The 24,053-nt window shown below is 43.4% G+C and overlaps 1 protein-coding gene across 2 annotated transcripts in view; it reads right to left on the bottom strand.

Annotated features, from left to right (window-relative positions):
- The window catches only part of LOC147029449 (zinc finger protein 385D-like), a 241,813-nt gene that overhangs the window by 183,487 nt on the left and 34,273 nt on the right, over window positions 1–24,053 (bottom strand). Inside the window, exon 2 of one of the 2 annotated variants that reach the window (XM_085872501.1) lies at window positions 23,201–23,273. In XM_085872501.1, coding sequence (XP_085728627.1) covers window positions 23,201–23,273 — 73 coding nt within the window. Of the gene's footprint in view, window positions 1–23,144; window positions 23,274–24,053 lie in introns of those variants that run through there. The other variant, XM_085872503.1, reaches the window with a different exon arrangement.

Genomic DNA, 24,053 nt, shown 5'->3' with positions numbered 1-24,053 from the left:
GGGACCGTCGATATGTAGAAGTATCGTAAAGTACAATGTTCTCTATAAACAATGACTCATCTCAACTCAAAAGCCACGATTGACCGGAATGAAATCCCATAATAACAAAATCGGAACACAATAGGTTGCCCACGATTCGTCGAAACTCGTGATATTTGAGGGTTTACGGTATTCTCACACAGCTGTGTAAACATATAAAGTAAGTTTACAAAATGAAGTCTGTGTGTATACTGCTATGGTTGTGGTGGTAGATGGAGGAATGTCATAGCAAAGTTAGGATTGAATTGAGTTGTTCGGTCTGTGGACGTGTAGGAGACATCTCGATGTAAATTAAGTAGGGAAACTGTGAGCTTAAGTGTTACTTGTCACCACATGGGAAGTGGTGCTGTGTTAATTAGATAGGGATTAAGACCAATTTCCCCCAGTATGTGATTGCCCCCTGTGACCTATTCCTACGTTTTTGCATTTACAGGCCAACCATGAAGGAGTTGCGTTTTTATAACAATCACAACCAAAGCAACAAGCAAGTAAGTCCTTTAACCGCCAGACCCGCAACAAGACATACTACTTACAAACTTAATAAGCCAATTCAATCACACAATGTTTCACTCCTCAAGATCAAATAGTAGTCAGGTGGCTATGATGATATAGTGTCCTCAGTGCAACCACTTTCTGACTAATACTACTGAAATGATTTATGCTGTACAAGAAAATGATATATTTTGAAAATCTGTCTTGAAAGATTAATTCCAACTAGAGTGGTTGAAGATGACTTCAAAAGGAATATATTGTTTCCACGCAAAGGAGTGTATTGAAAATAAATCAGCCAGCCAGGTGCGAAGAGGGTCACGTGTGCATTTGCAGAAAACTTCGCAAGCAGATATTTTCTCTCCACTGTGTACGAGTATCAAACGCAAGATAATCTATAGATGCTGTCCTGACCTTTTTCTTTAAGCTCATGGCTGTGGAGATAAAATGGCACATGCTAAAAATGAGAAGGGAAATGTCAAAATGGCAATCCATTCTTCAAGAATTATTATGATTTATTAAAGAGAAAGTCACACGACAATTGGTAGGGCATTGTCTTTTTCATATAGCTGTCATTCAGAACCGAAGATGGTCATTCACACCTGACAAGTGCACACATGGGTGTGTGAATTTGTTTGCAGTTTGAAAACTGCTGCCGGCACAACAACCACACTAACTGGGAGTTGTGTAACTTGGGGTCAAGAAATATCTGAGAAATCCTGACCACTTAAGCCCAGAGAGAAGCAGGCATTTTGAATTTGGTCAGTGGATGGACGATACCTCACCTACTCTTCCTGAAAGGCAAAGCGGGACTTTTAGCAACCATTAAAGGAATATTAGCAGGTGGTTTCTCGGGTTAATTTCCATCCAAGGCACGATACACTCATGGATCCAATGCCCTGCCTGTAAAGCACTCATCCCACAGTTTCTAGTCTGGCCGATAATCAAACCAAGACAATACAACTCAAAAGTAAGTGTACTACCTCTGCGCCATCTTGTCGAATGATGTCATTTTAGTGATTGTCCCAGCTTGCCCTGAAGGTGTTGAGTTAATCACAATGTGTTGAAGTGCATCACTTGTGCAGCAAGGAAGGCAGATTACTCCCAATCCTTGAAAGTGATTAATGAGCTGGCTGGGTTTTTAATTGATGATTCAAGAACAGCATTATTTTGCTCATGAGAGAAGCTCATGACCGGAAGCTTAGAACACATATTTTCAACATTGCTGCCTTTGGTGACATATTAACCCAAGACCTCTTGGATTCCAATCCAGTGCCCATACATTCATACGTGACAGTAAATGAGACAAAATGAATTTGGGTGAGCTGTAACAGTGGAAATCAATAAACTTGCTTCAACATGAAAGCGGTCTGCAGATAGGTTTATCAATCTTTACATTCTTCTTGAGTATCACCATGATGTTGATGTTCTCAAAGTAGATGATAGATATGTAATAGATAAGGCAGTTTTAAGCTGCATACACGAGATGAATGTTGAGTCGAGAATCATTTGGTGCCTTGAGGATTGATAACATCCGACGGTGCGAATATTTTTTGAAGCAGAAGCATCACTGCATGTCATTTAGAGAATGATGAACGCGCCGTGTGTAAATGGGTCTGCTGTAAAATATATCATGACATTGTCATCAGCTTACCAGTAATTTGATAATAGGTACCATATGAGTTTACAGTAAAACACTGCAAGGAAATATGAATACAACATATGATAATTTAAAGATATTCAGATATTTTTCCAAAACACATCAATCTCCACAGGCAATGGTGTACTTCTCCTTGTTTTTCGATCTAAGAAGCAGCAATATTCATTACTCTGGAAAATATATATATATATATATATATATATATATATATATATATATATATATATATATATTCCAATTCTGATGTACCAAACTCAATCATACAGCATCGGTTCTGCCGAAGTAGTTTCTTGGCAAGGGAAATACTGGTTGGTTTGCCATTGCCTTTCCAGCAGTAGTTAGGGTCGGAATTTGTAATTTGTTAGCCCAGAGAGAAGCATCCCGGATGCAAAAAACTATTATCAGAACAACTTTGCACACAATGGCACAAAAGTATGCAAAGTGATTCATTGGCATAACTGCAAAAAATTCAACATCGCAGTTCCTGAAAACTCATGGAACCATGTACCAAGGGTAATCATTGAACGTTGAAAATAAGGAGGCCAAGCTCACGTACAACCTGATGATCCTATCAAGTGTGAACATAGAAAACAAACTCTTGTGACCAGACATTGTTCTCAGGAATAAAAAGGAAAAGACAGCATTGCTGATTGAGATATCAGTACCCATCGATTTTGGCTTCAATAATGCAGAAATCAAGAAAAAGAACAAATACCAGGACCTCAAAAATGAGATCAAGAGATCTTGGAAGCTGAAGAGTGTCATAATTGCACCACCAGTGAGAATTGGAGCAATGGGAATAATAAAGAAGAACCTCACTGAGATTTTGAAAACCATCCCCGAGAATATTACCACAAACTAACTGCAATTGGAGGCAGTCCGGGGTTTGGTGACTGTTGTGAAAGGAACCCTCGGAACAAAACTCTGAGAACATCAAAGCTGAACAGCTTGGTTCATGAACTGTGATCTCTTACTGAAGCAGAGGTGGATACTTTGAGTCCTGGGAGGACTTTGTTCCATCTCCTCAAAACCGCAAATGGAGACAACAACCGACACACACACACACACACACACACACACACACACACACACACACACACACACACACACACACACACACACACACACACACACACACACTTCATGAGGAATTTTGTTTTGCGGGTTTATGCAGACTTTTGTTGGCATTTCTTGGGCATGTTGGCGTTTTTTGGACCATTGTATGCCATTCAGGAAACATTTTGAACACCCCCACGTAAATCACATGCTCACGGGAAGGCATAAGGGTACTTTACCATTAATTATAAGGCTATCCATAAACAATCAACAAAGGATGTGGGATATAAACCTGGAATCTCAGTGGAACGGACATTGGTTCAGATAAGAATGCCGAACAGACTAACCCAATCTGGCGATGGAAAGCGTTTTCAAGGTTTTGTTTTTCACAAAGTGCCAACAAATTCCACAGCAGTCACCAAATATACCTCGTTTATTGTAAATCGAATGTTTTAAAGCCAACTCCACTTCATCTTTTTTTACGAGCTCGTCCATCACATTTGATTAATGTGTGAATTTAAAAAGCCTTGCCATATCCTATCCACAACAAGTTTAGCATTGCATTGCATTGTATTCATAGATATGCATGGTTATTTTTCTCCACATTGCAAAACTTAGTATTTTTATTTACTTTTAGATAAAAAAAATTTAATTTCCTAATTTTGTATTTTGCCTTTGATTGTCAAATATTCGTATTTTGATAATCTTTAACTCAGAGCTTGAGTTGACAAGTGCAGGGCACAAAGGTTTACTGAAATTAGAGAACCTGTTTAGGTTAGTAATTCCAGCTAACCAGTCTTAACAAAGTAAACTATTTTGATGAGGATGTTATAAATTTCCCACATGTTGAATAGACTCAATTACTTTGATCACAGTTGATTTTTGTTTTTGAGGAAGAGTAAAAGTCATGTCTATGATTCAACATCAGATATACACAAGGATATCCAAGAGGATATTTGATTCAGAAAGAAGCCATTTGGCCCATCATGTCTGCACTATCTCAACATCACATTCATTCAATCTATTATGAGGGTTTAATCATTTGAATTAAAAAATAATTTAAGGCCATTAAAACCGATCGATGGAATGATGACACCAACAAAAGTGACGGAACCATAAGGCACAGCTGAATGATAAGGAGGAAAGAGAATGAAAAATGAATGGCTTCAACAAGGAATCACATAAATCACTGCTCACCTCCACTCATTCGTTCCTGTTTTTTTCCTGCCTGTGGAACCAACGTACTCGGTCTCTCAAATCTTATTCTCTCCTCCAGAGATTCAAGACAGTTGTTTACCACCATCTCAAATCATCCTCCATCCAAAACCATGATATTTTCTACCCCCATTAACCCTCCCCAAGCCCACTGATTTTCAAGTCTCAATTTTTTCCATCCTGAGAGTTTGCTTCTGAATTCATCTTGTTCACCCCCGTGTCCTCCCCTATCCCTCATTCTTCCCCACATCCATTACGTGTCGAAGTCTCTCTCTATTTTGTCCCTTAACCCTGCTGTTGACATCCTTCCCCCCTCTCCTACTGTTCCCTTTTCTTCTGTAACATCCTGATCCATTCTGTGTTCTATCTCCACCATGAGCCTTGACAAGAGGACAAAAAAAAATGTTCCTGAAATTACAATACATAAATGTGCATCATCCTGTTGGTATTCTTTTGAAATAATTATTTTTGGGGTTTTAGTTGCTTTATGACATCTCTGCTTTGTTTGAATCTTCATATTTGACTGTTTTCAAAGCTCTGTTTTTAATTATCCTCGAGACATCCACCAGTTCTTATCCACATGGGCAGTCTATCCCTAAAACTATTATGAACGCAAAGCAAATAGTTTGCAAGAATTCCAGCATGGAAATATGGGAGTCGGAGAAGATAATTTGTAGTTTTGAGAAATATGGGTTTGAAACCTATGAGGTTCGTGGCTCCAAAAAAACGATGCTTTGAAATATTTTAGCACGTTAGTCACAGTATTTCATCTTAGTTGTGAGGAACCATTGGTATACGATTGGGTCGATGACAATGGAGTATCCTTGGTGCATTTCTGCACGAATGGGCCAAACGGCAAGGCAAACACCACCTTCGTGAGTGAAGAAACGGTTTCCTCCACATGCAATGCCTCCAAAACCTGTCTTCTGGCTTCATTGGGGGTCGCACCCAAAATGCTGACGCAATCCCACAGTGGAACATGGCCAGGCTTCGGCCCATGTTTGGGCATGGAGATCTCCTCGGATAATTACACTCGAAGGACTTGCAATGCTCGATGATGCGTTGGCCTTAGGTTCTTCCTGTCTCACAAACATATTCAGCCCCAAAAACACAGGGAACTATGTAAACCACCCCTGCCTGATCACTCCTGTGCAGCCTGTCTTCGGCATGAATCAGTGCCTGCCTCATGGTGAATACAGGATTGAAATTTACCCACACACCTGCCAATTTCAAAACTCTGCCAATCCTTTGCAACACCCCCGGCGCAAATGGCAAAATACAACAACCTTTTCGTTGTTGCCGTGGGACAGTCCTGTTTTCTGGCCTCGCCAAGATCACGTCACTTTTTAGTAACAATCTTGCTGGGTAGCCGTTGGCCTTCAGAACACCTTGAATATGTTGCACCTCTTACCTCTTATTTTCGACTGTCGATGGTAAATCATGTGCTCTTTTTAGGAGGGTGTGTATCGAGGCAAGAGTCAAAATCAAGGAAACGGTCTGTGTGAGTGGGCTTCCTGTACACAGTAATGTTAAACCTTCCTTTAGGACCACTTGTCACCAGGGTGTCCAGGAAAGCGATGGAGCCATTCTATTCCTTTTTATGGGTGAAACTGATGGAAGGAAAGGTTTTCCCAATGGCCTCAAGGATGGTGTTAACTGCCTTGCTGGGAGAGATGACAAATATGTCATCCACTTCATTGCGTTAAAGGGATGGGATGGTATGTTCCTCCAATTCCTCCATCACCATCTTCACGACCACAGCAGATAACAGAGAGCCCATGGTCGTACTGAACACCCATTTGTAGTATATCCCGTCAAAAACGAAATAAGTGGAGGACAGACAAGCGCCGAGTAGATTACACACGTCTAAGTGATTCCCAGCCACCTCGACCGACAGAACGATGGGGATGGTGGTAAAGGATACCACATCGAAGGACACCATGGTTTTGTGCGGTGTGATGGTAACATGCTTCACTCTCTATGCAAAATCCTAGCTGTTACGTAAATACTGTATCGCTCCATTTTTCCCACTATATGCTTGAGGATGTTGGAGAGAAACTTGGACAAAGTATAGGAAGGTCCGTTGATGCATGAGACTGAGAGTCGTAGTGGAACACCATCCTTATGCACTTTTGGCCACCCGTATGCCCTGAGTGAAACTGCATTACTGCAATACAACTCAATCAGAGAAGCATAACAAACAATTATATGAGAGAGGAGTGAGATAATATCGAAATATATAATGGAGCAAGTGTATGTGAGTATGTATGTATGCATGTATGTACGTACGTATATGTATGTAGGTCAGTATGTAAGTATGTATGTATATGTATGTCAGTATGTATGTATGCATATCAGCTATTCACCCATTGGCTGGACAGCTGACCTGACGTCACTCTCAATTGTAACCTGAAATACTTAACGCAAAGTACCCAGAGGACCGAAAAGACCCCTCCACCCACCTGAGGACCCAAAAGACTCAAACAACCCTGAGGACCCAAAGGACCCCGAAGACCCCAAAGACCCAGAAGACCCCCCCCCCCAAAAAAACCCCACAAAGACCTAAAAGAGGCCAAAGACCCTTGAAGACACAAAAGACCCCAGAGACTCAAAATACTCCATAGATCCAAAATATCACAAAGACCAAAAAGACATAAAACCCCTCAAAAGACCTAAAAGCCACAAAACACAAAAAAGACCCGGAAGACTCTTAAAGACCCCAAAGACCGAAAATGCCCCATAGACCTAAAAGACATTACCCAAAGACCTCTAAAGACACAAAATACTTCAAAGAATGAAAAGACCCAAAAGACTGAAAATACCAAGAAGACCCATAAAGACTCAAAAGCCCCAAAAGACCAAAAAGACCCCTGACAACCCAAAAGACCCATGGGATTCAAAAGACTCTGAGGACCTAAAAGACCATGAGGACTCAAAATACCTGGAGAACCCAAAATACCTCGAGGATCCAAAGCGACTATTTGGGACCAATGGAAATTCTACATCATGTAAAATGTGACTTCAGGTTCACACACACACACACACACACACACACACACACACACACACACACACACACACACACACACACACACACACACAATCTCAAGTTCTCAACCCCCTTCCCCCAAAAAATCCTCAACTCCCTTGCTCTAAAAAGACTCAAACCTCTCGAGCCCAACTCTGTCCCCTTTCTGCCCCCTCCTCCCCCAACCCAACTCTGTCATCCTCTCCACTTTTCTTCTTCAAGTCCTCAACTGCCACAAATCCCAAGTACTCAACCCCCCTCCCAACACCAAGTCCTCAATCCCCTCCTTCCCAACGTCTAAATCTCCCTCTTCCAACTCCATGCACCCCCACCCAAAACTCTGTCCTCCCCTCCCCATTTCTTCTCGTTCTTAACAAGGTTAACACAGGGAACTTTGGTGCACGAGGTCATTCAGCCTATCATGCTTGCGTTGTTCTGTCCACGTTTAAGAACAATGTTAAAAGTAAATAAAGATGGAACATTAAATTCACTATCACTTCCCCCTTTCTTCCCTTTTCCTTTCTATAATTCACGGACCGGTGTTTGTTTGTCGTGCTTCTACTCCAACAGTTTTGGGCAGATGACATCCAGACTTGCTCCATAGAATCAGCGTGACCCCATTTAATGGCTCAGGCTGTTTCTATCTTTGCCAGTCATCTTGGGGAGGGGGGGTGGGGGGGGGAATGGGAGGGATGCAATTTATCTAAGCAAATGTGTATTGCGTAGCGCCACCTCCAGGTTTTCCCTGGTATTGCAAGCATCCACCATTTACAGCACTATTCCTGTCCCCACGGTTTCCAGTGCTGTGAGGTGTTTCGAATTATAAGCAGTTGTGATGTTTTTGCTTCATGCATGTAAACCGGGTTTTTTTTGGTCTATACACCGCCAAAATAAAGGTATGCGTCAGAAGAGCATGTTGCATGCTTGGAAAAAGATCGCCCAGAGGGCAGGTACTCTGCTCGTATTTACAATGATACACAAGCCAAAAGACAAACTAAAAATGTTGCATATTCATAAATGTAATTGATAAAACAATGAACAAAAAGATGCCAAGTCATGTGACCCAATATGCAATATTTAAAAAGTGTGCCATCATGACTACGATTACTTTCTAATTTACAAATAGCTAATTACTACAATTGCTTCATAATTAGCAATATTTAAAACACATCAACACTAAAGCACATCATAGATCAGAAACAGACATATAATAGCAATCACTTGTAATTGCTTCCTTTCTAATGTATAAAGTCTGGTCTCCTTCCACTGTTTTAAAAGCCCACTGTGCTTGCATTCTGCAAAGAGCTAAATAACTCAAACGAATCAACAATTAGTGATTAGAAGGAGCTCTTTATTTAAAAGTTTGCAGCCAGAGGAATTAGCAACGTAAATATGGCAAAAGTTAGAAAATAAGACGGGGAAGAGACATTTATTTGATGATGACACAACCTCTGCCGAGCAACCAGTTCCAGTGTCAGCTCCATTGTCTTAGGTCACGTGACCCACAGTGAGCAGAGTGAGATTGTACCAGTTGACTTTTATTACCCCATGCACACGAAGCGAAAAGTGGGGTTTAGCAATTGGTTCACGCCCGTACATCCGCCTGTCCGTCTTATCAGTTTATGACCGAGGACCAACTGATTTAGATTGAATGTTAACATTTTGAACACGAATCGGAACATGAATAGGAAGACGAGTCTTTCTTCTTACCGTACGTTTGCTCAGAATTCAACGATTCAAATTCAAAATTTTTTACTCTGTCTGCCTGACAATCAAACAAAATTCAAAATCACTCCAAACAGGAACTTATTGCTTTTAAGGATGTCATAAAGGACACAAACAATAGGCACAAATTACTAATGTAACGTGTTAGATAGAGTGGTGTAATAGACACGGGTAAAACGGTGTTAAAGTCTGGAATTATTTTATTTATATGCCTTTTAACCTCTTTTAACCTTTATTTAAATTGCATTATAGACTTGAAGACTATATAAAACAAATCACCTTCAGAGTACTTCCAAGAACCATGCGATGTATCGATATACAGGATAGCATTAGAGGGCGTGGCATGTGTATTGGGGAAAGAAGAGGCTGTCCTAATGGCTGTGTACCATGCTCATTCACGCTGTGTTCAGTAGTGATAAATAAAGCCTCTATCTCCTAAATTATGACTCAACGCCATCTTATTACAATGTATAAGGATGGTTGGTGTGTAAGACTGCCTCAGGAGTGCTAAACTTCTGGATCTTTCAAAACGATTTTTAAAATCATTATTTTATTTAAAATGAGGAACAGGAAGGAGGGCCTTGCCATTCGTGGGTTTCCCCATTCGTGGATTTGCTCTATCACGATGAATTTATTTAGGCAAGGTTTGTAAATCAAAAGAAACGTTGATTGCACTCCAATTATAATCGGGGATTGGTGAACTATTTTCGATTTTCCACATTTATTCACCTAATTAATTAACATGGGCCATCAACACAAGAATGCCCTCAATCACCCACACCATCAACACAATCATCTCCATCAACTCGTCTTTATCGTCGCCATCACCATCGCCAATACATTATTGGATCAATTGTATTATCATGATTATTAAAGGTAAGATTCAAGATCTTAACTCAAGAATACCAGAAGGTATTCATAGAATACTTACCATGTGCAGTCTTGAGAAGGACTTGGTGCAAGCAGGGGTGCCGAGAAATGGGGGAGGGGAGGGGGCAGGCGGGGTAACTACCACGGGGCCCAGAACAAATAGGGGCCTGTAATTATTCTTTCAATTTTTTGTTTCATATTATGATTGATAAAACACGGGGGCAATTATAGTTTGTGTCTCCCTCCAAGACACTCAGGTTGATTCACTGGCATGCCATTGCCATGGACAATGACACCCTCCCGTGTGAAATAAACTACTGTGGGAACAATTTGCAACATCACAAATGCGGTAATGATGAAAGGAGGTAAATGAACACAGGAGGGAATTGGCCACACCCCATCCAGATGAAGTGTGTTGAACGAATTTTCATGTAGGAATACGTGAATAAGATCTTGATTCCCCTTAAACACAACATGCGTAGAAGGGAAAATGGATGGAGTAAAATACAAAAAATACAACAACAGGCATTTTTAAAGCCATTTTCCCTGCAAGAGCAGGGGTTAGCCTTGCCTGCCTCATGACAATCTTCTCGACGTGCCGGCCTCATGACAAAAACAAACTCCATAAAAAAATATCTGCATCTCCATAAAAATATATTGATAAAATACAGAAAAATCCTAGAGGAAAACCTGCTGCCCTCTGTAAGAAAGCCGATATTGGGACGGAAGTTCACCTTTCAGCATGACAACGACCCAAAGCACACATCCAAAGCTACACTGGAGTGGCTAAGGAACAAAAAGATAAATGTCCTTGAGTGGCTCAGTCAGAGCCCCGACCTAAATCTAATCGAAAATCTGTGGCATGACTTGAAGATTCCTGTCCATCAATGCACCCCATGCAACTTGACTGAGATTGAACAGTTTTGTACAGAAGAATGGGAAAATATTGCTCAGGGGTGTGGACACTTATCCAACCAAGATATTCTACTTTTGTATTTTTAATTAATTTTCTGAAATTTGAAGAATTTGTTTTTCACTTGGAAGTTGTGGGTTACGATGTGTAAATAAAGGTGGAAAAAGTCTGATTTAATGCAATTTAATTACAGGCTATATGACAAGAAGAGGTGAAAATTTTTAAAGGCACTGTACATATATATATATATATATATATATATATATATATATATATATATATATACCAAGTCGAAAACACCAGGGGGTTGACTCAGCCTGCCATCCTTCCGAGGTCGGCGAAATGAGTACCAGTTGTACTGGGCCCGATGTATGCCCCGGTTAGAATAGGTGTACCATATCCCTGTGTGTCGTAAGAGGCGACCAGGGTTGCGTTAGGAAGGGCATCCGGCGTAAAAACCTATGCCAAATCATTATGCGGACAACAAAACGATTTTCCATACCGGATCGGTCGAGGCCCGGGTTACCAACGACCGCCACCGGTACCGGTGGTCAGCAGGGTACCAGTGGAAATTGTGTTACTGCTGGGCGAAGGAGGAGAAGGAGACGGGGAAGGCGAGTCCGGAGGCAGTGGGAGAGGGGGAAGGGTAGAAGTGTGGAAGTGAGAGTTGGAACTCTGAATGTTGGGACGATGACCGGCAAAGGGCGAGAGTTGGCTGATATGATGGAGAGAAGAAAGGTGGACATACTGTGTGTACAAGAGACCAAGTGGATGGGGAGTAAGGCTAGGAGCATTGGAGGTGGTTTCAAACTGTTCTACCATGGTGTGGATGGGAGGAGAAATGGTGTCGGGGTAATCCTGAAGGAAGATTATGTCAAGAGGGTATTGGAGGTGAGGAGAGTGTCTGACCGAGTGATGAGTGTGAAGTTGGAAATTGAAGGGGTGATGATGAATGTCATCAGTGCATATGCCCCACATATGGGGTGTGAGATGGAGTATAAAGAAGATTTCTGGTGTGAGTTAGATGAAGTGGTGGAGAGTGTATCCAAGGATGAAAGAGTGGTGATTGTAGCAGATTTCAATGGGCATGTTGGGGAAGGGAATAAAGAGGATGAGGAGGTGATGGGTAGGTACGGTCTCAACAAGAGAAATGTGGAAGGGCAAATGGTGGTAGAGTTTGCAAAAAGAATGGAAATGGCAGTGGTAAATACGTATTTCAAGAAGAAGGAGGAACACAGGGTGACATACAAGAGTGGAGGAAAGTGCACACAGGTGGATTACATCTTAAGGAGGACATGCAACCTGAAAGAGATTAGTGACGGTAAGGTGGTGGCAGGGGAGAGTGTAGCTCAACAGCATCGATTGGTGGTCTGTAGGATGACTTTAGAGGTGAGGTTGAGGAAGAGAGTGAGGGCTGAACCAAGGACCAGATGGTGGAAGCTGAAGGAGGAAGACTGTTGCGTGAAATTTAGGGAGGAGGTGAGACAGGCGTTGGATGGTAGTAAAGATGGGTGGGATGATTGGGCAACTGCAGCAGAAGTGGTGAGGGAAATAGCGAGGAAGGTACTTGGTGTGACATCTGGACAGAGGAAGGAAGATAAGGAGACTTGGTGGTGGAATGAGGAAGTACAGGAAAGTATACGGAAGAAGGGGTTGGCGAAAAAGAAGTGGGATAGTCAGAGAGATGAAGAAAGAAGGCAGGAGTACAAGGAGTGGCATCGAAAGGCAAAAAGAGAGGTGGCAAAGGCCAAGGAAAAGGCATATGACTTGCTGTATGAGAAGTTGGATACAAAAGAAGGGGAAAAGGATTTATACCGATTGGCAAGACAGATTGGCAAGGACCGAGTTGGGAAGGATGTGCTGCAGGTGAGGGTGATAAAGGACGCAAATGGGAATGTGCTGACGAGCGAGGAGAGTGTGTTGAGAAGGTGGATGGAGTACTTTGAGGAGCTGATGAATGAAGAAAATGAGAGAGAGAAGGTTGGAAGAGGTGGAGATAGTGAATCTGGAAGTGGGGTGGATCAGTAAGGATGAAGTGAGGACTGCTATGAAGAAGATGAAAAGTGGAAAGGCGGTTGGCCCAGATGGTATACCAGTGGAGGCAAGGAAGTGCTTCGGAGAGATGGCAGTGGGGTTGTTAACCAGATTGTTTAATAAAGTCTTGGAAAGTGAGAGGATGCCGGAGGAGTGGAGATTAAGTGTACTGGTTCCGATTTTCAAGAATAAGGGTGATGTGCAGAGCTGTGGAAATTACAGAGGGATAAAGTTGTTAAGCCACACCATGAAGTTGTGGTAAAGAGTAGTGGAAGCTAGGTTGAGAGGAGAGGTGACGATCTGTGAGCAGCAATATGGGTTTATGCCAGGAAAGAGCACCACTGATGCGATGTTTGCTTTGAGAATGTTGATGGAGAAGTATAGGGAAGGCCAGAAGGAGTTACATTGTGTGTTTGTGGATTTAGAGAAAGCTTATGATAGGGTGCAAAGAGAGGAGTTGTGGTATTGTATGAGGAAGTCGGGAGTGTTGGAGAAGTATGTGAGGATCGTGCAGGATATGTATGAGGACAGTGTGACAGCGGTGAGGTGTGCGGTAGGAATGACGGACCGGTTTAAGGTAAAAGTGGGATTGCACCAAGGATCGACTCTGAGCCCTTTCCTGTTTGCAATGGTGATGGACAGGTTGACGGACGAGATCAGACTGGAGTCCCCACGGACTATGATGTTCGCGGATGACATCATGATCTGTAGGGAGAGTAGGGAGCAGGCTGAATCGAGCCTTGAGAGGTTGAGGTACGCACTGGAGAGAAGGGGAATGTTAGTCAGTAGGAGTAAGATGGAGTACATGTGTGTCAATGAGAGGGAGGGTGGTGGTATGGTGCGGTTGCAAGGAGTTGAGGTGGGGAAGGTGGATTGGTTTAAATACTTGGGATCAACTGTCCAAAGTAACGGAGAGTGTGGGAGAGAAGTGAAAAAGAGAGTGCAGGCAGGATGGAGTGGGTGGAGAAGAGTTTCAGGAGTGATTTGTGACAGAAGGGTAGCTGCAAGAGTGAAGGGGAAAGTATATAAGACGGTAGTGAGACCAGCTATGTTGTATGGTTTGGAGGCGGTGGCGCTAACAAAAAGACAGGAAGCGGAGCTGGAGGTGGCAGAGTTAAAGATGCTGCGATTCTCGTTGGGAGTGACGAGGATGGATAGGATAAGAAATGAGTATATTAGAGGGACAGCGCAGGTAGGACGGTTTGGAGACAAAGTGAGAGAGGCGAGATTGAGATGGTTTGGACATGTGCACAGGAGGGAAGCAGAGTATATCGGGAGAAGGATGTTGAAGATGGAGCCACCAGGCAGGAGGAGAAGAGGAAGGCCAAAGAAGAGGTTCATGGATAAGGTGAGGGCGGATGTGGTGAATTAACGTGAATCGAGGGACATGACGCGGGATCACATGTTGTGCGTCTCGCGTATAAGGGGAGGTCTCTGCGGCACGAGTGGATTGTCCCCGGGGCATTGCTATTGACATCGGCTGTCCACTTGATGCTCGTTAACTGAAGGTGCTCATTGACTGGTGAGAATGGAGATTATATCGAACTCCGTGCTTACGCGGATTTAGTCTGCAATGGTTAACTGCACATGTATACGTTTCTGCTTATGTACTCCTAGCTGAACCTGTATTTCCTGGTGTGCCCACAGAAGCGGCTCCAATCAAATGGAATAAAGCCTAAACTCTGAAGGTTCATCTCTCGCTCTCATTTCAATTTATTCCATTTGATTTTCTCGGCTCTCTCAACCAAAGATGGACAAGATCTACAAACCAGAGAGGTTCGACGCAGACCCAAACACGACTGACGCAGAAATGAAATGGTCACATTGGTTCTGCTCCTTCTCACACTATCTGACCATCATCGCGGAGGGAGCTGACAAATTTGCCGCTCTCGTGAATCATGTCTCGCCCGGCGTGTACAGGCTCTTCTCGGGGTGCGACACTTACGAAGCAGCGATTGACGTGCTGCAGGCGCTCTACGTGAAGCCCAAGAACGAGGTATACATACGACATCTTCTCAACACACGCAAGCAAGCAGCTGGGGAGACAATCGATCAGTTCCTGCAAGCTCTGAATCAGCTGGGAAAAGACTGCAGCTTCCGGGCGGTAAGCGCCGAGGAACACCGAAAGGAAGCCACACGGGAGGCATTCATCCAAGGACTCAGATCAGCCCACATACGGCAACGCTTACTAGAGAAAGCGCAACCCACTCTTGACAAGGTAGTCGATCAGGCTCGAGCGATGGATACGGCTCAGCAGCAATCTGAGTCATTTGGGACACCGATGCTGCTCATGAACGCTGCTACGATGGGAACCCAAGGAACCCCACTGGCACAGACACAGCCAGACATGAGGGATGGAGAAACACCCGAGGAGCCGGATACCCAGACCTCGTCAAACTCCTCAGCAACTGCTCCGGTCGGTAAATGCTTCTTTTGTGGGTACAAAAGGCATCCTCGTCAAAAATGTCCCGCCAGAGATGCCACATGCATGAATTGCGACAAGAAAGGGCATTATGCCAGGGTATGTAAATCTACTCTAAGGAGGAATAAACCCACTTCTGCGGCTCTCTACTCGCAAAATAAATTGACTGCAGCCTCCCCGGGGAATCTATCCAAGGCTATCATCAACGTGCGAATTAACGGGCATATGGCTGAGGCACTAATTGATACCGGTAGCTCTGAAAGTTTCGTCAACAGCTCGCTAGTGAAGGGCAGGAAATGGGTAATCCACCCGACTGACAATACGGTATGCATGGCCGCCACCTCACTACAATCCCGCGTACGAGGGTACTGCAATGTTGAATTGGACGTAAAAGGGTACACGCATCGGGATGTAAAGGTGCTGGTGCTTCGTGATTTGTGCGCAGACGTAATTCTGGGTCATAATGTCCTCAAGCAGCACACGAGCGTCGAAATACCCTTTGGAGGAAGCAAGCCTCGTCTAATTTTAAATGCGCTGACCACCGCGGAGGTGACGTCCCCCCAGCTGTTCGCTAACTTGTCGCCGGTCTGCAAACCGATAGCGATCAAATCGCGGCGATATACACTGCTGACATGAATTTCATCACTTCAGAAACCAAGCGATTACTGGAGGAGGGAATTATAGAACCGAGCGATTCGCCATGGCGCGCACAGGTGTTAGTAACCAGCAGTCAGAACCATAAGAGACGGATGGTTGTCGATTATTCCCAAACGGTCAATCGCTTCACCCAACTCGACGCCTACCCCCTGCCGCGCATAGATGAGATGGTCGAACGCGTGGCCAATTATAAGGTATTCAGTACCATCGACTTGCGAAGCGCCTATCATCAAATTCCCATCCGAGAGGAAGACAAACCTTACACCGCATTCCAGGCAGGGCGGCGCCTCTACCAGTTCAGAAGGATACCATTCGGTGTCACGAATGGAGTAGCTTGCTTCCAACGGGTTATGGACGACATCATCTCAGATGAAAACCTCGAAGACACTTTTGTTTACGTGGATAATGTCACAGTGTGCGGTAGGGATCAGAGGGAACATGATAGGAATCTGGACAGATTCTTGAGCATTGCTGGAAAATATAATCTGACTCTCAACTACGAGAAATGCGTATTCTCGGCAAGGTCAATTGACCTTCTCGGCTACACGATAGCCAACGGCACAATTAAGCCTGATCCTGAGCGATTGCGCCCGCTCCGTGAGCTTCCACCACCTCAGGACTTGCAAACAATGCGCCGGGTGATCGGGATGTTCGCTTACTATGCAAGATGGATTTCGCAATACTCCGAGAAAATACATCCCCTAGTGCATTGCAAAAACTTTCCACCAGATGCCGCTGTCGTGAAAGCTTTCCACGATCTCAAGAATGATATCAGTAAGTCCGTGGTTTTATCGATCGACAGCTCGGTGCCCTTCGTGGTGGAGACCGACGCTTCAAATCACGCCATAGCTGCAACACTTAATCAGTCTGGGCGGCCGGTCGCTTTCTTCTCGAGAACTCTCTCTAGAAGCGAGCAGAGACACTCGGCAATAGAGAAGGAGGCGTACGCCATCGTCGAAGCGCTGCGTAAATGGAGACATTATTTACTGGGAAACCACTTCACGCTCGTTACGGACCAACGATCCGTGGCTTTCATGTTTGATGGGAAAAATAACGGGAAAATTAAGAATGAAAAAATTATGAGATGGCGGATAGACCTAGCTTGCTACAGGTACGACATTGTTTACCGGCCCGGGAAGGAAAACCCTGCTGCAGATACCTTCTCCCGGGTCTACAGTTCGGCAACAATCAGTCAGGCTTTGCAAGACCTCCATGTGTCTCTGTGCCACCCAGAGGTAACCAGGATGGCACATTTCGTACGCAGACAAAATCTTCCCTATTCTGTTGAAGATATTAAACAAATGAATGCTTCATGCCCTGTTTGTGCTGAACTAAAACCCAGATTCTTTGGCGCGGCATCTGGCAGACTGATCAAGGCTACTTCCCCCTTCGAGAGACTAAACATCGACTTCAAAGGGCCCCTACTGACCGAAACAGACAACAGATACATATTCACCGTTGTTGATGAATATTCAAGGTTCCCTTTCGCGTTTCCGTGCTCGGATATGACCTCGGGCACTGTCGTAAAATGTCTCTCTGACCTCTTCGCTATGTTTGGGAGACCTTCGTACATACATTCAGACAGAGGGCCGTGTTTCATGTCGGCCGGGCTAAAACAATTCCTACTAGAGCTCGGCATAACAACTAGTCGAACGACGGGTTACAACCCACAGGGAAACGGGCAGGTGGAACGGTATAATGGAGTAATTTGGAAAGCCGTAACTCTGGCGCTGAAATCGAGAGGACTGGGCCCCGAGCGATGGGAGGTTGCTCTTCCTGACGCAATGAATTCCATACGCTCTTTGCTCTGCACGTCCACAAATGCCACTCCTCACGAACGAATGTTTACTCACCAACGACGTTATGTTGACGGTCAAACGGTGCCCAACTGGCTGACCCACCCCGGTACAGTGTTCATGAAACGCCCGGTACGACAAAGCAAGTATGAACCGCTGGTGGAGGGGGTCGAACTCATTGACAGAATCCAGAGTATGCTCATGTCAGGCTCCCGGATGGCAGGGAGACCACTGTGTCGGTTCGCCATCTGGCTCCCTCAGGTACTCCTCCCGCCGGTACACCACCTCCTGGCACTCCTCCTTCTGACATTTCCCCCCCAGGAACTCCGCCAGGCGACGGGGCTGCCGCGTTCCCCCCGAGAGCGATCGAGGAGTCATCCCCGGCACAAGTCGAGGCTCACCAAGAGGATCGGGAGTCTCCCTCAAGTGAAACTGCCGTTTACTCCCGGAGAGGTCGACGAATAAGGCCCCCTCGACGACTCAATCTGTAAAGGAGATTATCGGCATTCTCGCTGCTCATGCTCCTATATGCCCATTATATCATATATCGATGCTCATTTCCATGCTCCTACAACTCAAAATAATCACTGCTTGGCATGTATGCTTCTGTAGATCTATTAGTCCGCGTTGCTTGAAATGTATACTCCTATAGTGCTAAAGCAATCATGGTGTGTAAGATGGGCCCCTAGTTACATTTTAAAGGTGGGGAGAATGTGGTGAATTAACGTGAATCGAGGGACATGACGCGGGATCACATGTTGTGCGTCTCGCGTATAAGGGGAGGTCTCTCTGCGGCACGAGTGGATTGTCCCCGGGGCATTGCTATTGACATCGGCTGTCCACTTGATGCTCGTTAACTGAAGGTGCTCATTGACTGGTGAGAATGGAGATTATATCGAACTCCGTGCTTACGCGGATTTAGTCTGCAATGGTTAACTGCACATGTATACGTTTCTGCTTATGTACTCCTAGCTGAACCTGTATTTCCTGGTGTGCCCACAGAAGCGGCTCCAATCAAATGGAATAAAGCCTAAACTCTGAAGGTTCATCTCTCGCTCTCATTTCAGCGGACATGCAGGTGGTTGGAGTGTCAATGGAAGATGTGGAGGATAGAGCGAAATGCAGACGGTTGATCCGCTGTGGCGACCCCTAACGGGAGCAAGCCGAAAGAGGAAGAAGATAATCATCCCCCGTTTATCGTGGGGGTTACGTTCCAAACCCTCCCGCGGTGAGTGAAAATCCACGATGAATGGATGCCTCCCCAAAAAATGCCTAAAAATGCCTATTTTTTTTATAAACACGATTGGGTTTGATTTACGTATATCGAGTGATATGAATATTAAATGCTGGGCGGTGTATAAACACGATTGGGTTTGATTTATATCGAGTGAATATTAAATGCTGAGTGGTGTATAAACACGATTGGGTTTGATTTATATCGAGTGAATATTAAATGCTGAGCGGTGTATAAACACGATTGGGTTTGATTTATATCGAGTGAATATTAAACGCTGGGCGATGTATAAACACGATTGGGTTTGATAGGCTCCTGATGTTGGCTTCGTCCTTCCTGATGTAGCGTATGGTCGATTCATTCAAACCATAATGGCGTCCAACTGCGGCAAACCTTTTTCCTTCCCGAAGCATATCAAGCCCCTGAACCTTCTCCTGGAGCGTCAGGACCTTCGTCTGGCGCTTCGGTTCCTTGTCATCATAGGGCTTGGAGAAAAAAACGTAGAAAATATTCGAAGTTCACAAGCGAAACTTTGTCTCATGCATTGTGTGACTGGTCGAGCGCCACGCGTTATAATTTATTGCTTAAATAATTTATATTTTATATATTATTACCGCGATGTTCCAGGGGAATCCGCAGAAAAAATTAGTTACGTTCCAAGGGGAAACCCGCGATGAACCGGGGAGCGATAGGTGAACCGTGATATAGCGGGGGATGACTATATTCATGTATCTATGTGTATATATATATATATATATATATATATATATATATATATATATATATATATATATATATATATATACACATTTATTTTGTGTACATTTTCAGATTTTACACCAATGCGGCTCTTGGCAGGTTAGAATGATTTTAAGGGGTCCATATGATTCTCCTTCTCCATCATTCAACCTTCATGAAGGACTCATTTCACTTGTTTAACTTGCATGCAGTACCATATTTCGTTTTATCTACTGTGGCGCTTAAATTCCTATCAGGACTGCAGTTCTCGGGAAACAATGGAGTAAATGTTGCTATAAATTGTTGGTATCCTACATTATTAAATAAGGGAATTATGTGTACATGTGTTTGTGTGCAAGTCTGAAACTGATGGAAAACAAGAGTGAGAATTGCTTTGCAATTTATGTCCCCTAACGATGTGATATTTTCTAAGTCCAAAAAGGGCATAATGCTGTGAAAAAGTGAGGAAACACCTAAAAACCCTAACTTTTTTTGTAACCTATCATAATAAAGTCATCTACCAAGTTTCAGGTGAATATGTTAATTGGTATGTGAAAAAAAGTTGGAAACACCACAGGTGGGACGGTCGGATGGAACGACAGAGAGCAAACCTATAGTCCACTCCAGTGAAACGGGTAGGGGAGTAATCATACGGCTGTGGTTATCTCCACCAAGTTCTGCAGACTTCCTGGGGGTACCAATGGTCACGTGATGGATACACAGACCGCATGATGTGAGGAGACAATTTACGATTTTTGCGCGTACATTTGGCACAGTATACAAGTGGTCTAGTGACCCCAGTTGTAGACCGTGGGTATTACTTGACATGGCACAAATATACTTGCCCCCTTATTACATGCCACAAATATCCAATATTTAGCCCCCTCCACCTCCAGCCGGTGCTTCTCGTCAATACATTGCCAGTGGTTACATACCACATGTCGTCAAGATATGGCATAAAGCTGACATATTTCAAATTGAATGTTATGGTCAGATAGTGTTAAAGTGATGCCGGAAAAGTGAGTGTCAATAAGAGAGGGTGAGGGTTAATTAAGGTGAATGAGACTTCAGCATGGTGTCATATATTGAGGGTCGACTTTGTGAGGATAGGCATTGGAAACATCCCCCCCCCCCCAAAAAAAAAAAAAAATAATTGATTCACTCACAAACCAAAACTAGAAAATATAGGAAGAGAAGTGAGTGATTCAGTGAGTCAGAATGGATCTTATAACAAAGTGTGTCAGATATTGAGGGTCTACATTGTGAGGATAGGCACGGGAAACCGCCCCTCCCCCCCCACCCCCCCCCCAAAAATATATATAAGTAAATAAATAATTGATCCACTCACAAACCAAAACTAGAAAATGTAGGAAGAGAGGTAAAGGCTATTTGGGATATTTGATCAAAACATGTCCAAATACTTATCAGTTCACCAGCCTGCTTATTTATTTATTTAATTATGTATTTGCAGTCTGTGGCTGCTTGGCTGCATCATTTTATGGGGGAACAGCTGTGCCACTGATGCAATGCCCCTGTTACCAGCACACTGGTACTCATTTTGCTGACCTCAGAAGGATGGCAAGCTGAGTTAACCCACCTGGTTTTAATTCAATGGATGACAGGAGCTTGAACTCAAGACCCTAAGATCTTAAGCCAGCCACCTCAACCATTAAGCCAACACCAGGCTTACCAGCTTGCTGTTTTCTACATATCAGTGAGTGCTGCTTGAAAAAAAACAAAAAAACCAGGATGGTTGGTTATGGTGTTACTCACTATTTCGCTAAATTATTGACTCAAATCAGGACAAAATAATAGATAAAAGATCCTACGACTGTGACGATGCAACCAAAGTTCTTTCTAATTACGATTCTAATGATGATGCTTACTTTTAGAAATCGCTTATTTTGTGAGTGAAATGAAATTAGGGCAGCAGAATAGCTAAGTACACATGTGAATTGCTGGTATGAGCCCTTAGAATGAAATAAAAAAAAAAACCTGGAATAATTATCTCCTCTTTTCATTCTCGCAGCTTCACCATTATTCGCCATAAACCTCCCACCTTCCCTCCCCGAATTCCTTTTCTCTGATCCATCTGTCCTTGACTCCCTTTTCATAAAGTGTATTCTTTCGACAATGCACAATGGTATCATAAATGGTTGCAAGAAGATGTACATTATAGAAATACGTTTAGAGTGATAAATCACAAACCAATGTCGGGATACAATAAAAGATGGTGCCTAAATACATTGCTAACAATTCAATTGTACGATTGACAAACAACTTGCAGGACTTCAAGACGAAGGTCTGGAGCAGGCTGGAGGCATAATGCTGAAAAAATACAGGAGATTTGTGAATCGTATATAGTTAATGGCTGACATTAACAAAAACTTTTGCACTCCACACATTTCGAAAGAAAAATAAAAATTTTCGCTGAAACTTGTTTTTGACCCTCTGTTTTCAGCAATGACTTATTAATCAACCATCCTACAGATTAAATATGCATGCTCAGGTGTACCAAGACACCGATGAAATTACTCTAAAAGGAGTTGTGAAAGGTGATTCCAGGTTCAGGTTGTAGCAGTTAAACCCAAAGGCTCTACTCATAAAAATTCCTATCCACAGAAGATTGTTGAAGGCCGTATATGGACTTGAAATAATGATACCACTTAAATCCCTCATTCGCTCAAGATGGCTGACAAGAATCCCTTCATAATACAAACATCAGGATTAGTCTTTCCTTCCTCACTCAAAAGCATTTCAGCTCCAAATCTAAATATGAATGGCTTTACAAAAGGCCAGAGAATCTACTCATCAAGAGCTCCTACTGGTGTGCAGGGTGCATGTGCTCACACTCGGTCCGAAAGGCAGAAAATGGAGAAAGTGATCTCTATTAAATGACTTTGTTGTGCACTTCACTCAAATCTTTTCACATCTGCACTTAATGGATTTGACAACGAAATGTGTTTAAAATGTTTTACGTACGAATGGAAATTGTACCTCCTGCAGCAGGAGACCTACAATTTCATTACAAACTTAAAAAAAAATTATATTGAGACAGACAAAAATTCCAATAAAGTTTGGCATTGAATAGTCGTTCGCATTTTCATGACATTTTTGCGTGTTAATGACCCATGGATAATCGAACAGCATTTCATTGAAAAAGTGTCACACAATCAACAAGCTTTCCTGCACATCCACTTCTCAGCATTAGTTTCCTCAATAAGACATCAACGCGGTTCCCCCGGACAAGCGGACGTCAGATCCTCACCAAGAAGCATCCTTGCCCGTTCTGTTAATCGCAATTTCTTGCCATGAAACTCACACCTGCTAAGAATCCATGGAAGAAACCAAACGTCCGTTCCTCTGTAGATGCTGCTTTATGCTCCAGGCTGTCTTGCTGGAAGGACCAGGGGGTGGGGAAAAGGGGCGGCCAGAGGAGACGGCGTCAGCATTGATGGGTGGGACGATGCAAGGAAACATGTGATTGTGCTCTCCTCACCCAACACTGAGCACATTGCCACTTCCATCATTAAATCTGCTTTCACATTCAAGTATGAAAGGTTTTTTTAAGAGAGTTTCTACAATATGAAATGCCTTTTGTGTTATTTTCATCACCATACCCTCAAGTATGAAAAGAGCTTGATAGAGAGTTATAACTAAATTCCATGCAGTTTGAATCCCGTATCATGAGTTGATTTATTCATCAAGCTTCCTTGAACTTGTTTTGCTACTTTGGCTTGCTCTCTGTGTTTATCATTAGTTCCTTCCTTTGTGCAGTTTGTCTTGGTAGTTTGTTTGTCTGTATGAAGCGTGTGTTCTCTCTCTGTCTTTCTCACAAAAGACAAGTTTAGTGATGCTCCAGCAGTCCCACGTCAAGGTTTTCCCTGAGTGGTAGCCAGGGCAACGTCAAATTTGTCCCAGGTGCGAGCGAAGGACATCTACTCTTTGTGAAAGACACTATGACATTTTTAGCCTCCGGTAACTAATGCGAGCTGATGAGTGCCCCGCTTAATTTCTCACTGAGAGACGGTATACTCTGTGATGCTACACATACTTGCAAAACTATCAGTACAACAGTTTACAAGAGGTACACCATTTTTTTTCAAACATGCACGTCGTACAAGAAGAATTAACTGTTTCTCGTTGGATCTTCAAGTTCCACATAGAAATTCCAAAA

Source organism: Eptatretus burgeri, chromosome 3, assembly GCF_056783735.1.
Source record: "Eptatretus burgeri isolate ZD-2024b chromosome 3, Ebu_testis_v1, whole genome shotgun sequence".
In the NCBI taxonomy this organism is placed as follows: domain Eukaryota; kingdom Metazoa; phylum Chordata; class Myxini; order Myxiniformes; family Myxinidae; genus Eptatretus; species Eptatretus burgeri.
The sequence above is the reverse complement of the archived record's forward strand: the minus strand, read 5'-3'. Positions and strand labels throughout refer to the sequence as shown.